Source organism: Carcharodon carcharias, chromosome 14 (genome assembly GCF_017639515.1).
Source record: "Carcharodon carcharias isolate sCarCar2 chromosome 14, sCarCar2.pri, whole genome shotgun sequence".
NCBI lineage: Eukaryota > Metazoa > Chordata > Chondrichthyes > Lamniformes > Lamnidae > Carcharodon > Carcharodon carcharias.
Window position 1 is genome coordinate 70,725,569 of NC_054480.1, and position 15,665 is coordinate 70,741,233.

At 41.8% G+C, this 15,665-nt stretch overlaps 1 protein-coding gene across 1 annotated transcript; it reads left to right on the forward strand.

Moving 5' to 3' along the window:
* Window positions 1-1,705: 1,705 nt before the first annotated feature.
* Window positions 1,706-13,801, forward strand: pdrg1 (p53 and DNA-damage regulated 1). The gene is made up of 5 exons (XM_041204942.1): window positions 1,706-1,841; window positions 8,213-8,288; window positions 11,211-11,285; window positions 12,506-12,586; window positions 13,390-13,801. Exons 1-5 carry the CDS (start codon window positions 1,758-1,760, stop codon window positions 13,470-13,472), a joined length of 399 nt encoding a protein of 132 aa, XP_041060876.1. The 5' UTR covers window positions 1,706-1,757; the 3' UTR covers window positions 13,473-13,801.
* The last annotated feature ends 1,864 nt before the right edge of the window (window positions 13,802-15,665 follow it).

Consider the following 15,665-nt stretch of genomic DNA (forward strand, 5'->3'; position numbering starts at 1 on the left):
AGTCGCCTCACAGTATCATGAGCTGAACATAAGAACTTAAGAAATAGGAGCTGGAGTAGGTTATCTAGCCCTTGACGCCTGCTGCGCCATTCAATGCGATCTTGGCTGATCTTCTACCTCAACTCTACCTTCCCACGCTCTCCTCACATCCTTTGGTTCTCTTAGTACCCAATAATCTATCAATCTGTGCATTGAATATGCTCAAGAACTGGGCATCCACAACCCTCTGGGATAGATTTCCAAAGATTCACAGCCCTTTGAATGAAGACATTTTTTCTGTGCAAGTTCATTTCAATCCTTCTGAAGAAATCACATTGGACTCAAAATGATCACAGAATTTTTACGGTCATTCAGCCCACCATGCTGTCTGAGCATTTTAACAGTGCCAATCTCCTGCCTTTTCCCCATAACCCTGCACATTGTTTCTATTTAAATAGCCATCCAATGCCCTCTTGAATGCCTCAAACTCAGTTTCTCTGTCCATAGATGCAGCTAGACCTGCCGAGGTTTTCCAGCATTTTCTGTTTTTATTCCATCTCAGTCCGAAATGGCCAACCCCTTATTCTGAGGCTGTTTTAGGCTCACCAGCCAAGGACACCATCCTCCCAGCTATCATGTCAAACCTCGTAAGAGTTGTATATGTTTCAATGGGATCACCCCTCATTATTCTAAATTCTAGGGAATGCAGACCTAGCTACTCAATATCTCCTCATAGCACTCCAGGTATAGTCTTACTAAGGCTCTACACAATTGCAGAATGAAAAGTGCAAAGAACCTTACCTTTGCAAATGACACCAAATTAGGAAATGTATTTAAAACATAGGAGGACTGCAATGAAATACATGAATACATCAATAACCTTGCAGAATGTCTATGCAATGTGAGGTAGTATAATTTGGTAGGAAGAATTAGGAGGTTATTACTTGGAGGGTGCAAGTCTAGGTGGGGTAGAGGAAGAAAAGGATATTGGAGTATAAACAACAATTGCTAAACATTGTGCCACGGGTTAGCAAGGCCATAAAAAAGCAAACCAAGCACTACACTTTATTTCTAGAGCGATAGAATTGAAAAATAGGAATGTTGTGCTAAATCTGTATTGAACATTGATAGATGTGAGTTGGTGCCTTTAGGGAGGAAGAATAAGGAGACCGCATTCTACTTGGAAAAATAGTATCCAAATGGATTAGAGGAGCAGAGGCATTGAGGATTCAGGTACAAAAATCATTAAAAGTAACGATACAGCTTAATAAGTCTATAAATAAAACAAGAACAGGAATTTGTTTCTTAAAGGATAAAATTGAAAAGCAGATAAGTTATGTTGCTTCCGAAGCTTTTTGAAGGTTAGTTAGATCGTACTTGGGAGTGCTGTAAATAGAATGGTTAAAATGAGGAACTTCCCACCACATGGAGTAGTTGAGGTGACTAAGGGAAGATAGTTAAACACATGAGGCGCAAGGGATTAAATGGTGGCAGGAGGTCCGTGTGGCTCATGAACACCGAAATGGACCGATTGGGAGGAATCCTATCTTGCGATATCAGTGTTAAGTGAGGGAATCTGTCCAGCAAGGACTACAGCTCCCAGAAGGCTGCGCGGGTCGCCTCTATCGTCATAGCTGGAGGCTGGGCTACCATTGATTGGCATGACAACCGCCAATCATATAGCAGTTGAGGATCAGCCTGCCAATAAAACAGGAGGATGCAGCAGATTGACAGTTCTCTGGGTGGTCACTATCGGAAGGGCTGATTCCAGTGTGAAGATGGCGCGGAAGCCAGAGGTGGTGATAAGCTATCTGACTGAAGTGGAGGAGTTGGTGGAGAGTTTGTTGGCCGATAAACAGCAGGTAGTATGACGGTTCGGGTTTGGACGGATCACAGTGTCCGCTATTGAACTGGTTCTCATTGCGCCTGGTGATGATCCTAGAACCTGTGCTTCATCAAGTGTCACTGCTCTGGGCAGCAGAATATCTCCACATGTGTTTGTGCCCACAAATGTAAGGTTAAAAAGCTCCCAGCATTGTTGGCCCCACACTGTAGAGAGCAGCATCCACTGCACCAGCGTGACATTTCTCTTCTCTTTTGCCAACTGCCCTGGGAGTACTGAGGCAATGGGCTGAGTGGTGTCCTGGGCTGTAAATTCAATAAGCCATTCGCTGTTCATCACTCCCAAAGCCAGCTGCCATAATCTGGCTCAGGAATAGGATTTTTCTCTGCTTTTTTTAAAATCTAGTCAAGCCTAGTAATCCAGAGGCCCAGGCTAAAGATCTGAGGACATGGGTTCAAATCCACCATGGCAATTGGTGGAATTTAAATCCAGTTAATAAATCTGAAATTGAAAGCTAGTACCAGTAATGGTGGCCATTAAGTTAGCATTGATTGTTGCAAAAACCCATCTAGTTCACTAATTCCTTTCCTTTAAACTCTCCCCCCCCCACCCCACCCCCACCCCACCGGCCCTGAATTTGCTTTCTTCTCCAGTTTCTCTCACCTGCCTGCATCACCTCTCCAAACTCATCCATGAGATCTACCTCCTTTCAACCCTATTCCAACTAAACTGTTGAACCTTTCTACTGAACTTCCTGGCCCCATGTTAATTGACAATGTTAATGGTGTTCTCTCCTCTGGTTCTGTCCCTCCTTAAAGTCTGCAGTCATCACCCACAACTCTTGACCCCAATGTCCTTAAACTACTGCCCCATCTCCAATCTTCCTTTCCTTGTAAATTCTTGAACATGCTATCACCTCCCAATTTGGTGCCTTTTTTTCTGGGCTGATCATGTTTTGTCCCTGTCACATTTCCAAAATGGTTCTTATCAAAATCACTAAATGATAATGTGTGTGACTGTAAGTAAGGTAAACTATCTTCGACTTTCTTGACCTGTCTGTGGCCTTCAACACAGATGATCACACCTGTCTCTCCACTGTCTTCCAGGTGGCTAGGATAGTACTCTCCTGATTGTAGTCAGAGAATTGCCAGCAATTGCCTTTCTTCCTACCTATTACAATTACCCCTGGTGTTCCTGGAGGATCCATCCTCAACCCCCTCCTACTACATGCTGCCCCATGTGTCGTATTCCGAAAACACACCAGTTTTCACAATTATGCTGATAACATCCAGCTCTATCTTCTCACCACTCCTCTCTACCCCTCCACTGTCTCTAAATTATCAGACTACTTAACTGACATCCAGTACTAGATGAGTGGAAATTGCATCCAATTAAATATTGGGAAAACTGAAACCAATGTCTTTGGTCCCTGCTACAAACTCCGCTCCCTCGCTACATTCTCCATCCCCCCCTCCCTGGTAACTTTCAGAGACTGAACCAGATTGTTTGCACAGCAGTCACATTTGACCCAGAGATGAGCCTTCAACTACACATCTGCACTGTCATGAAGACTGCCTATCTCCACCTCCATAACTTCGACACTGCCTCAGCTCATCTGTTACTGAAACCCTCATCCTGGCCTGCCTCCCATTATTATACCCTTTGTAGACTTCAGATTACGCAAAACTCTGCTGCCTATAACCTACTCTCATCACCCCTGAGCTTGCTGACTTCTTGTTAAGTAGTGCCTTTTTAAAAAATAATTCTCATCCATGTTTTCAAATTCCTTTTCAGCCTCATGCCTCCACCCCGTCTCTATCTCTGTAATTTTTTCCAGTGCTATAACCCTCTGAGATATCTGTGCTCCTCTAATTCTGGCCTTTTAAGCATCCCTAATTCTAATTGCTCCACCATTGGTGGGGGGGGGGGCTGTTCCTTCAGCAGCTGAAGCCCAGAATTCCCTTCTAACGCTTTCTGTTTCTCTACTTCACTTTCCTCCTTTAAACCCTACCTCTTCAATCAAACTTTTGCTCATTCGCCCTAATACCTCCTAATGTGACTTGGTGTAGTATTTGTTTTATTATGCCCCTGTGATGAGCCTTGGAACATTTTATTACATTAAAGGTGCTATATAAATATGTTGTTGTTGCATAAATCTTCATGAGAATGCATATGTAATCTCTGTGTCTACATTTATTTCAAGGGTTATATTCTAGGAGAAAAACATGATAAACATTTCTTCATAAAGTTTTGGTTTTTGGCACTAAATGGAATGCATCATGCTGGGTCTTAACCATTAAATGACCTTTAAAATGTAAATTTATTTGCATGTTGAAACACTGAGCCACACTTAGTATTGACTAGCTATGCTGTCCAGCTTCCCAGTGCAGCTGAGTACTATGCATGAGCACTTAGTGTAGTCCTTTGGACTGTAACTGGTGTGTTTCCATTTGCTGATTTAATTGGAGCATAAAAGTTCTCTGCTGGGACTGCTGTCTTTGGAGGTCTAGTGGTGCAGTGGGTAATGCCCCTGCCTCTGTGCCAGAAGCTCCAGGTTCAAGTCCTATGCCAAGACTTGATGGCTAAGGAAGGCGCATTCATAACATGGCCAAACAGGTTCAGTATCAACCTGAAATCCTTCCAACACACCAGTGGCAGGCAGTGAGAGTGGGAGAGATTCCTGGTCAGCCATGTGATAGAAAGAAAGCTGGAGCCTCTACCATCACTATCCATAGCTCCAGACTACAACAAAGATGTAAAAGTGCATGTTGCTCAATAACTTGGACTCTGAGTGAGCTGTAACATGCTACCACCGTTGACCTTTGTTTGCCCACCATCTTTAAGTAACCTTGTGGCCTACCACTGCTGTAGCCTCCTGTGTTCCAGCCTATATGCACACAAACATCTTAACTTGCAGATTTGTTAATTTTGAAGAACTTCTGCCACTGAAAAGTACCTGGAAGTATACTCAAGTATTTTTAGAGGTGTTGTGCCGAGTTTCTGGATTTCCCAGAGGTTGTTACAAACCTCCCAAGGATGGCAAGCCAGTAGGTGGCCTGTCCTCTCAATGCTGCAAAAGGTATGGGGACAGCAATACCTCTGGGTCTGCAACATGACAGGGAGACAGAGCAGGAGCTGCAGAGATAGCAAGCTCTGAGGGCTCTCACCAATTTGGAGACAGACTCCTCTATGCTCCTTGACAGTGATGTGAGGCTGTCTGGTAGGCCAGCTGGTGCACCCAGCATCTTGATCTGCATGCCTATCAGCACTTTCCTGTATGTGACCACATCTGAGTTCTCTGTAGCAGAACTCATAGCTATGATCTTTCAGTTATCTGAAATCTTTCTGCCTTGCTTCTCCAACCCATTTCAAAAGCCTGCTGAGAATCCATCTTTAACTGTGCCTCTAGTCAACTCCTCCTCGTCTTCTGACAGTAACTCCTATATAAACAGTTCACCTTCCTTATCTTGCTCCACCATGCCCCAGAAAGTGATATTAAAGCAGATTCTGACCTGCAGGTTGCTTGCAGACCTTTGATATCTAGATGGGCTCCATCCTCATCAGGTTTCACTGGCTCCATGTCCCTATTCTGTACTTTAAAAATTGCATCCTTGTGTTCCAATCCCATTATGCTCTTTGTACACCTTAACTTAATGATCTTCTCCAGCTAGATGTCATAGCACTCGCCCTTTATTCCTCTGGTTCAGGATTACTGCTTGTTCCACACACCCTCTGCTTCACCATCAAGAATGCATCTTTCAGTCATTGATCCTGGTATCAATGATCATTTCCCCCCAAAGGGGCTTTGCCTGGCTATCCAATCCCTTTTTAATTTTTTTTTTGTTCATTCATGGGATGTGAGTGTTGCAGGCATAGCCAGCATTTATTGTCCATGCCCAATTGTCCTTGGGAGGTGGTGGCGCGCTTCATTTTTGAACTACTGCAGTCTGTTTGATGTAGGTACGTCCACAGTAGTGTAGGTAGAATTTCCAGGATTTTGACTCAGCTACAATGAAGGAATGGCTATTTATTTCCAAGTCAGGTTGTTGCATGACTTGGAGAATTTGCAGATAGTGATATATCCATGCGCCTGCTGCCCTTATTCTTCTAGTTAGTAGAGATCATGGGTTTGGAAAGTGCTGTCAAAGCCTTGATGAATTGCTGCAGTGCATTACGTAAGGTAATAAAGGCATGATGAGCATTTCAGCAGCAAGGGCAGAGTCAAGTGATGTTAGAGGTAGAAACAAGTAGTCTGGTTGGAAGCTCATCGTAAAGTTAAATATTATGCTGAGGTTGCTAACAGTCTATCAACACTGTAAAGGAAAGCATTTTGATTGTGAACTGGTTTATCAGAGCCAGGCATGAACCATTATTGGTGTCGTCATAGTAATGGTAAAGGAGCTGAGACAGAGCACACAAACAACTATTAAGCTGTTCCAGGAATGTTGTCCTCATTTAACTGAGTTGTTCTGCCTGACAGTAGTTGAGTGCATCAAGATTTTCCCTACGACCTTTGGCACAGTCTTCTGTCAAAGGGTGTGCAGAGCCATGTGATTTGAATTTCTATGAAACCCATGATTAAGCCTCAGATAATTGCCAGGGAGAGGGACGGTGCAGAGTTTGCCAGGAACTAAAGACAATGGCTTTGGTCTTCCCAGTATTTAATTGGAGGAAATTTCTGTTCATTCAGTACTGGATGTCAGACCAACAGCCCAATAATTTATAGATAGTGGAAGTCAAGATAGGTGATGGTGAGGTAGAGCTGGGTGTCATCAGCATACTTGTGAAAATTAACTGTAGTTACTTCAGATGGTGTCTCCAAAGACAGGACCTTAGGGGATATCAGAGCTTATGATACTGGAGCAGGAAGAAAAGCTATTGCAAGTGATTTGTTGGCTTTGATTAGATAGATAAGAATGGAGCCAGGTGATTGAAATCCCACCTGGCTGGACAACTCGAGAGGCATTGAAGGAGGATGGTGTGATCAACTGAATTAAACGTTCCAGACAGGTCAAGGAGAGGGTGGGGAGATGGTGGGTAGTTTATCGTTGCCGCAGTCATGGATTTAGGTGGCAAAACAACTCCTACCAATTTGGCTATGGATAGATGGCAGGTAGGATGGTGAGGACAAGGTCAAGTAGGCTTTTCCCTCCTGTAGGTTCTCCCACCATATGTCGCAGAGCCATTATGGCAGCTATGTCCTTCAGTCCTTGATGATTATTGGTGCTACTGAATCACTCTTGGTGATGGACATTGTGGTCCCTCACCACCTTCCAGAGTATATTCTGTGCCTTTGCTACCACAGTGTTTCTTCCAAGTAGTGTTCAAACTGGAGGAGCACTGATTTGTCAATTAAGGGAGGACAATAGTTTTCCTTGCCCATGTTTTATCTAATGTCATGAGACTTCATGGAGTCTGGAGTCAACGTTGAGGACTCCGAAATTTAAACCATTGTGCTGTCATCTCTAGTTGATCTATCCTGTTGCTGAGTATTAGAATGTACCCAGGATGGTGATGGAAAAGCTAAAAGGTATGATTTGGTAAATAAGACTTGTTGCTTGACAGATCTGTAGGACAGGTCCCCATATGTTAGTAATGAGGACTTTGCATGGTCAACTGGGCTGTAATACCTCTTATTTCCAGTGCCAGGATCGATGATGGCCCATTCAGTTTTATTTTTAGACTTTTTTGTAGTGGTTTGATACAACTGAATGCCTTGCTAGGCCATTTCAGAGAGCAGGTAAGAGACTTAAAATCTCACCGTATAATAAAATTCTTTGCATTTTTAGTTGTCCCCCTACATTTTTTTTTCTTGCCTGTGTTAGATACCAGTGCACTAAATAAGTCTAGTGATCACATGTCTAGTATTGTGTGTGTGTGCGTGTGCATGTGCATGTGTGGTTTAGTGAGCTTGGAAAATGGGAAGGATCATCTGAAAATAATTTGCAGATTTTTGTGATAAAGTGTAACAGGTTTAAGAGGAACAGGTGGCTTTAAACCTATGGTTCCTGAAGGTGGGGTTGTTCCTCATGTCTGGGTGTGTTGTGGATTGATATTTATTGTTACGATTAGTCAATGCTTTCACATTGTTGTATGTGTGACCACCAGGATTGTTGAAGGGTAACCATATGGACCTTGGACTTCTATCATCTAGCAATTCCCATGTTCCTATTACAATTCAATTAAATCTATTCTCTTACAAATTCTCTTGAACTTAGCAAACTTTCCACATGGTTTACTGGTCAATATTGAATTGAACAATTCCAAGTATTTTTAATAATCAAGGTGAAGAAGTGTATTTGGTTTCTAAGATTGGTACCATGAGGCACAAAGGATATGGGCGCAAAGGGTTGTGCCTGAACTTTTGTATTTTTATCTGGTTAATTTCAGATTGTTGATCTGGATGTGAAGAGAAATCGGAACCGTGAAGCACTAAGAGCGTTACAAAACAGCACGGAGCAATCTGGTATGAATGCCTTTACCAACCACTAAACAATGGATTGAAAGAATGGTTGGAATGAGACTCTCCTGTCAGAATTGAGTGCTCATAGAAAAGAAGAAAAGTATTAAAGTGTTTGTATAATTTAACAAAATTCATTATCAGGAGTTGGGCTTTGCTAGAAAGACTGGCATTTATTGTCCATTCCCATTTGCACCTTGAGAGCGTGATGGTGAGCCACATTCTTGAACTGCTGGTCTGTGGTGAAGGTATTCCAGCTCAGAGCCATACAATGATGCAGCACAAAAGGAGGCCAAACGGCCCATTGTTGGCTCTTCGAAGGAGCTACGCAATTAGGTCTGTTCCCCAGCCCATTCCCCAGAGTCAAACTATTTACCTAACTTCCTATGTCCTCTGGTCACTGATCCTTCTGCCACTGGAAACAGTTCCCCTTTATTTACTCTATCCAAACCCTTCCTGAATTTGAACACCTCAATCAAATTTACTCTTTAACCTTCCCTGTACTAAGGAGACCAACTACACTTGCTCTAGTGTAAAATACAAAAGCAAATAATTGCAGATTCTCAAAATCTAAAATAAAAATAGAAAATGTTGTAAATATTTAACAGGCCTGGCAGCATTTGTAGGGACAATCAGATTTAATAGCTGGGATTTTCAAAAGGCCATGGATCGTGAACCAATGCAGTTAGCCCTTGAAAATCACAGTCCCAGAAGTCACGCTGGGACCCCAACACCCCCGGGACAGACTTGAATTTTCAATTGGCCATCAGTGGGAGGGAAGAGCAGGCAAAGCACTTGCCTCCTATTAACTGCCCCATAAGCTCCTTAGCAGTTTAAAGGCCTGCCTGAAACAGGATGAGATTTTGGATAATTTTTTCCAGTGAACCCAAAGAGTTGTCAAGTTTGCCACATGTTTTGAATAACTTGCTCTGCATGGCTTTTTAAATTGAATCGCTGGGTCCAGCAAGCATCTGCACGTGTGCAGCTCCTACCTGTCTCTACCATGGCCATTTGCACTTTGAGGATCTGCCTGCTCCAACTGGCAAGCAGCAGGCTACCACCTAATGTTGCTGCTGGTGCCGGGCAGGCAGCTCCTGCCTCCTGGAGGAGCTCAGTACTTCTAATTGGGTGTCCAGCTGCCATCTGGCCAATTAGGCCACTTGCAATTTAAGATCGCCTCACAAGCGTGACGCAGACCACGTGCAGGGTTGGTACCAGGAATTTATACAAGTATCAAGTTCCTGATCCCACGTTCAAAATCCAGCCCAAATGTTTCTGATTGATGACGTATTATCAGAACTAGAAAAAGTTCTCTACTTCCTCTTTTTTTAACTGAAGTTGTCCCCTGTTTTCACAAGTTCCACCCTTAACTTCCCTCAGTAACCTAGAAGCATCTTATCGGACCAGATGATATTTTTCATTATGTTGCCAGCCTTTCTTGTTTCTCATCCTTATCTACTTTTGTCCTTTCCAATTTCCCTACCATCTCCCCCTTTTTTATTGTGACTTCTTTAGTGAAGACAGATGCAAAGCTCTCACTTAACACCTCAGCTATGCCATCTGCCTCCAAGATTTTTTTGATCCTAAATGGCTGCACCCTCCCTTTGACTACCCTTTTTTAATATTTATCAAAAATACCTTTTTCTGTTTCTTTTTAACCTCTACCTGAAAACATCCAGGGATTTCTATCTTTGGAAGTCTGTCCTTTCCATACTCTCTTCCTTTTGTGAGAACATGGCTAAGCACATACCTGATGTATCACCTCTCTAAAGGGTCCCATTATTCATTTTCTGTTTTTGATTCGAATCCACCTGGGCTGATCACTCCAACTCTCACTGAAATTCACTTTCCACAAGTTGAGTAGATTTGCGTGGGATTTTTAAGAAAAAAGACAATTTGTCAAAGCTTTTCGTCTTGCATTTTAGCAAGAAAATGCCAATGTCAAGGGAAATAACGGATTTATACTGTATCAGAAGAGGGTGCTGATTGATTGGTAGATGCATTGCCATGGAGAATGCACCAATTGATGGTGACTGACAGTTAACTGTCAAGCATTGTTTGAAATTTAAACCAGGCAGCTTGACTCTGGTCAAGACATTGCCCTGGGAAATGAATCAGCGAACATCTGTCACTTATTTTGTTTAGCTGAAACAGGCGCAATGTGTGTACATGTTCTTTCTGTCTGCAAAGAACAGGGCCCTGTGTATTAATATATGTAGCTTTCAGTACATGCAAATGTGCCACACTGTGAGCCCAACTGACTATCTTAAATTGGTTGTCAGCATAGTTCTCATCATAAGAGGATTATTAGGATTATTTAGCAAATGTTGTCGAATCACATCTAATGTTGGACACTGTTTTGGCCTGTACTTTGCCTGTTTTGAACAGCAAAAGGGACATGCTGTTTGATACAATCCACCAGTCTTTGGGATGTATGTCCTTCATATCATTGGCACTGAAATTCATTTATCACATTACTCATTTGTGTGATAGGCAAGCCTACTTTCACTGGTCAAGACATGTATTGGGATTCTTGCAGTTCCATGTGCTACAAGATTGGCCATATCAGCAACTTCATAAATAGGGCCTGAGCCATTTGCTCACCACGCAAGCTTGATGCTGAAATAGGGCACATCAAAGACATCCTGCAGGTTAATGGTTACCCCAATCAGATAATTTTGCGCTGTATATTGCACAAACTCATGAACGGGCCCAAGGCTATCACCTTTTGCCCTAAAAAGTGCCAAGTCTACCTCAGATTACTCTGGAAGGGCAAGGTGTATCAAATTTGAGCAACAGGTGAAGCTAGCTGTTTCATGCTGCCACTATGTAATAGCAACATGAGTAATATTCACCACTAACAGGCTGCTGCCATCAAACCAAAAAGACATTCTGCCTAACTTGAATTTCTAACTATCTCTTTTACAGGTAACGTGATGGTTTGTTTTGGAAACATGTTTATTAAATTCCCCACTTCTAGAACTAGGGACATGATTCGGAAAGGTAAGTATTTGTTCGTTTAAACAACTTGTGTTTGAGTGATATCCGCCATCTGATGTGGGTTGTAGGCAACTATGCTAAATTATGTGATCTGACTGCATTGTTTGAAAAATTTCCAAATCTGGTGGGAGAGGATCTGAGGCCTTAATGGAGGAGAAATTAGGTTAATGTTAGAAAATACCATATTAAATGTGTTTACTTTAGTAGTAATCCAAATATAGTCAACCTTACTGTACCAAATGTTCCAGTTTTTTTTCTTATTTTGCTTCATTTTTGAGAAACATGTTTTAAGTTATCACCCTCTTTTTCTCAGTTTCGCTTTCTGCCCCCATCATCTATAGGTTTAGGATGAGATCAAAAGCCCTTGTAAGCAGCTTCAGTTTGGATCCATAGTTGGCATTTTTGGTTAAAAGAACAAAATTCTGGTTCTTGCCTATTGAGAGTGCATCAATATACCACATGGAGTAGTTGAGTCAATTGGATAGAGACCTTTTAAGAGGAATCGCATTATCTGAAAGACATAGGGAGCCAGCTGATTAGAAATTTTAAATAGTCAGTGAGCTTTGACCTAACATGCAAAGCCCAAAAGCAGTATTTTATACTAAAATGAGAAGCAAAGGTAACAATTCCAAATTGTGAATATAGCACTGCAAAGTACACCTAGATCATTTTCTGATCTTTGAGTTGGCAGATTTTCAGCTATGACAGTAGTTCATATGTCTCAGTGCTCTAAGCCAGTGGAGAGAAATTTCAGCTGGACAGGGCTACCTATTGACACCTTCTGGAAAATATATGTTGTGAACATTGATCAACAGTATCCCCCATTGAGCAGACTGCTACTAATCCATAGGCACAACCTGAAGATGCCCTCAGTAAAATAATCTCTGGAGAGAAAAAAAAACCCTGTAACTATTGGTTAACATGCCATGGAACTATATAAAGTCCAGGATTCAGGCTCAATTGCTGGTCTGTGTTTAGGGGAGAAAGCTATACCGATAGAATGGGAGGAGGCCTGTGTGAATCATAGCACATTTGGGCCAAACGGTGTGTTGACTATAAATTCTATAGAATTGTTACGACAGGTTGGGCTGAACACAAAAGAATATGGGACTTATTATTGTAATTGACCTTCATAAGTCACATTTCATCAACTTCTTCCACAAGTGATAATTTGATATGAACAATTATCTTAGTTTAACCCAAGCATTACTTTGATATTTCAGACCAAGAACAGTTGGATGAAGAGATACGTAAGCTTTATAATCAGCTGAAGGTGAAAGTCAATCGTTTAAATGAGGCTCAAGGTGACTTTTTAACCTGTTTCTTTAACTTTCCATGTGTGTAAAGTATACCTAAAGCTGCCCACGGCCCTCAATCATTTCAACCCTGTTTTGATTTAGCTGATCTCAGCCAGTGGAGTGATGAGGCACTGGAATTGACATTGACTTGAGTGGCAAAGAGGGAGGGAACCCTGTTGCTCATCTTCTTAACACTTTAAGTATGAAAGTGTTCAGTGAGGAACAGATTTGCCACAATGGCATGTTTCCTTCAAAGCTGCTTACTTTCTCTCCATACAAGTGCTTCTCCTTTTGCGGGAGGTTAGCTAACACCCCACATTTTCAAAAAGAAGAAAATAAATGTTTGGAATGAGGACAGTAAATTGAAGCTCACCTTCTAGTGCCCTAAATTTCCAATATTGTAAATAGCTGTTTTTGTTCCTAAAACCCTGCTGGGCATATTATTTCAAATTTTTACAATGGAGTAAAGTAGCTCTTCTTTAAATCTCCTTTCAATTTAAATTTGTCCTGGACCTGCCTACTTTCCCTTGTTTTATTTGAATGAATGCCCAATGTTTATTTTATCTAAACTGTTATTCCTTGATTAAAATCCTCTTAACCAGCTTCTTCGATATACTAACCATAATTGAGCACTTGGCAAATGAGTTTTTAAATTTATTTTAAAAGCTGTGCAGTATGGGATTCTTTCCTTGTGTCTCACTTCTTTCCAGTTGGGACCAGTGTTGCTTGTCCCTGCTTCATTATTTAATCATAGTATGGTGACTCCTGCTGATGATTCTGATTCTCTTAACTTAATTCTCTTATTCTAGGAAAACCTGAACTCAAAGGATTCAATCTTTCCCCTTTAACCGTAGAGGAGATGCAGGCCATTGAGAAGACACTGAAGAGTTGAAAGTGGCTCAGACTTGTAAAATTGATGATAACTGGGTGTGGTACCGTGTATTACAGGAACAGCTGCTTTACGTGGACTGCACGTACAAAACTTTAAGGCCATATAATGATGTGAGATTTTTGTCAACATTGCCCAAGTTCAAAAATTTAGCACAGTTGGCCTTCAACATGATTGTCATAGATTAACCATTGAATTATACAACACAGAAGGAGGCCATTTTGCCCTTTGTGCCTATTTGTGGCCAGCCCTTGAACACTAACTTGCACACCATTGCTGACCACTTGGCAAATGAACTTTAAGAATTAAAAATGCTGGATTTCTGAATTAAATACTGATAGTTTTCATAGCTACCTTAGAACCATAGAAAAGTTACAGAACAGAAGGAGGCCATTCGGCCCATCTTGTCCATGCCAGCCCGAGGACACCCAGGTGCCCTTTCTCATCCCACCTTCCTGCATCCAGCCCATAGCCCTGCAGCTTACAGCACTTTAGGTGCAGATCCAGGTACTTTTTAAAAGAGTTTAAAGTTTCTGCCTCTGCTACCAACTTGGGCAGCGAATTCCAGACACCCACTACCCTCTGCGTAAAAAAAAAAAAAGTTTTTCCTCATGTCCCCCCCTACACCTTCTGCCACTTATCTTGAATCTATGTCCCCTAGTTCTAGAATTCTCCACCAAGGGAAACAATTTTATCCTGTCCACTCTATCTATTCCACTCATAATTTTGTACACCTCAATCAAGTCACCTCTCAATCTTCTTTGTTCTAAGGAAAATAACCCCAGCCTATCCAATCTCTCCTCATAGCTACAATTTTCTAACCCTGGCAACACTCTTGTAAACCTCCTCTGCACTCTCTCTCCAGAGCTATTACATCCTTCCTGTAATGTGGTGACCAGAACTGCACACAATACTTCAGTTGTGGTCTCACCAGTGTTTTATACAATTCCAACACTATCCTTACTTTTATATTCTATACCTCTGCCAATGAAGGAGAGCATTCCATATGCCTTTTTACAACCTTGTCTACTTGAACTGCTGCCTTCAGGGACCTGTGTACTTGTACACTAAGATCTCTCACTTCATCTACCCCTCTTAGTATATTCCCATTTATTTTGTAATCCTGTAACTGTTTGAACTCCCTAAATGTATGACCTCACACTTCTCTATGTTAAAATCCATCTGCCACTTTACCACCCACTCCACCAACCCATCTGTATCTTATTTCGTGACTACCATGCACTTGCTTCAGGAAAAAATCCTTGCTTTGCAGAAAGTGGGGCTTTTAGTTACTTAATGTAATAATTTGTGATCGTGCAAAACATCTGTGGTATTAAAACTTAGTCACAATTTTAATTATGAGAGTTTATGAGGGAAAAAGATAAGGGAGCATTCAGCCTTCCTGATAGAGCCTATACTCCTGGACTGAGTCTCTCAAACCAGGAAGCTCCCAGTTTTGGCCTTTGGATTGTGTTGACTCAGTCAATCTTGGCCAGTGGCAATGGAGTTTTTATATTTATTCCCAAGATATGAGCATCACTGATACATTTATTGCCCAAACCTTTCTGCTGGTGACTAGGACTTGGTTTGTTACAACCTGAGTGACTAGCCCTCTTCAGGGGCTGGCTAAGAGTCCAAACTCCATACCAGTGTTCTCTAAAGTGCTTCAAATCCAATACTTCAAGGCATTTGCACTTTTGAAAGGGGCTGGTAGCACCCTAGTGTTCCTAAATCAACCTTGAGATGGTTTCTTGGAAACCAACGTTTGGCTTCTTAAGTGTTTTCAGCTCCAGATCCACTACCACTGTGCTAAATGGGACAGATTCAGAACAGATCTAGCACCACACAACTGGACATACAGGAGACACTGTGGGCCATCAGCAGCAACATTATATTCCACCACAACCTGTATCCTAATAGCCTGGAATATCCCTCACTCTACTATTACCATCAAGTTGGGGGACAAACAATTTTTAAATGGAGATTGTAAGAGTAGGACCAAGCATACCTAAAAATGAGGTGCTAACCTGGTGAAGCTACAACAGTATTGCTTGCATGCTAAACATAGAGTCAACAGATGTTTAAAAGATCAGATCAAAGCTCTTCAGTTCTGCCACATCCAGTTGTGAATGGTGGTGGGCAATTAAATAACTAAAAGGAGGAGGAGGCTTCACAAATATCCCCATCCTCAGTGAT

What these genes read in the sequence shown, in the direction of transcription:
- pdrg1 (XM_041204942.1), top strand. Translation starts at nt 1,758, where the DNA reads ATGGCGCGGAAGCCAGAGGTGGTGATAAGCTATCTGACTGAAGTGGAG. An exon ending in AAACAGCACGGAGCAATCTG is followed by an intron (nt 8,289 to 11,210) that starts GTATGAATGCCT and finishes TCTCTTTTACAG; the next exon opens with GTAACGTGATGGTTTGTTTT. An exon ending in TCGTTTAAATGAGGCTCAAG is followed by an intron (nt 12,587 to 13,389) that starts GTGACTTTTTAA and finishes CTCTTATTCTAG; the next exon opens with GAAAACCTGAACTCAAAGGA.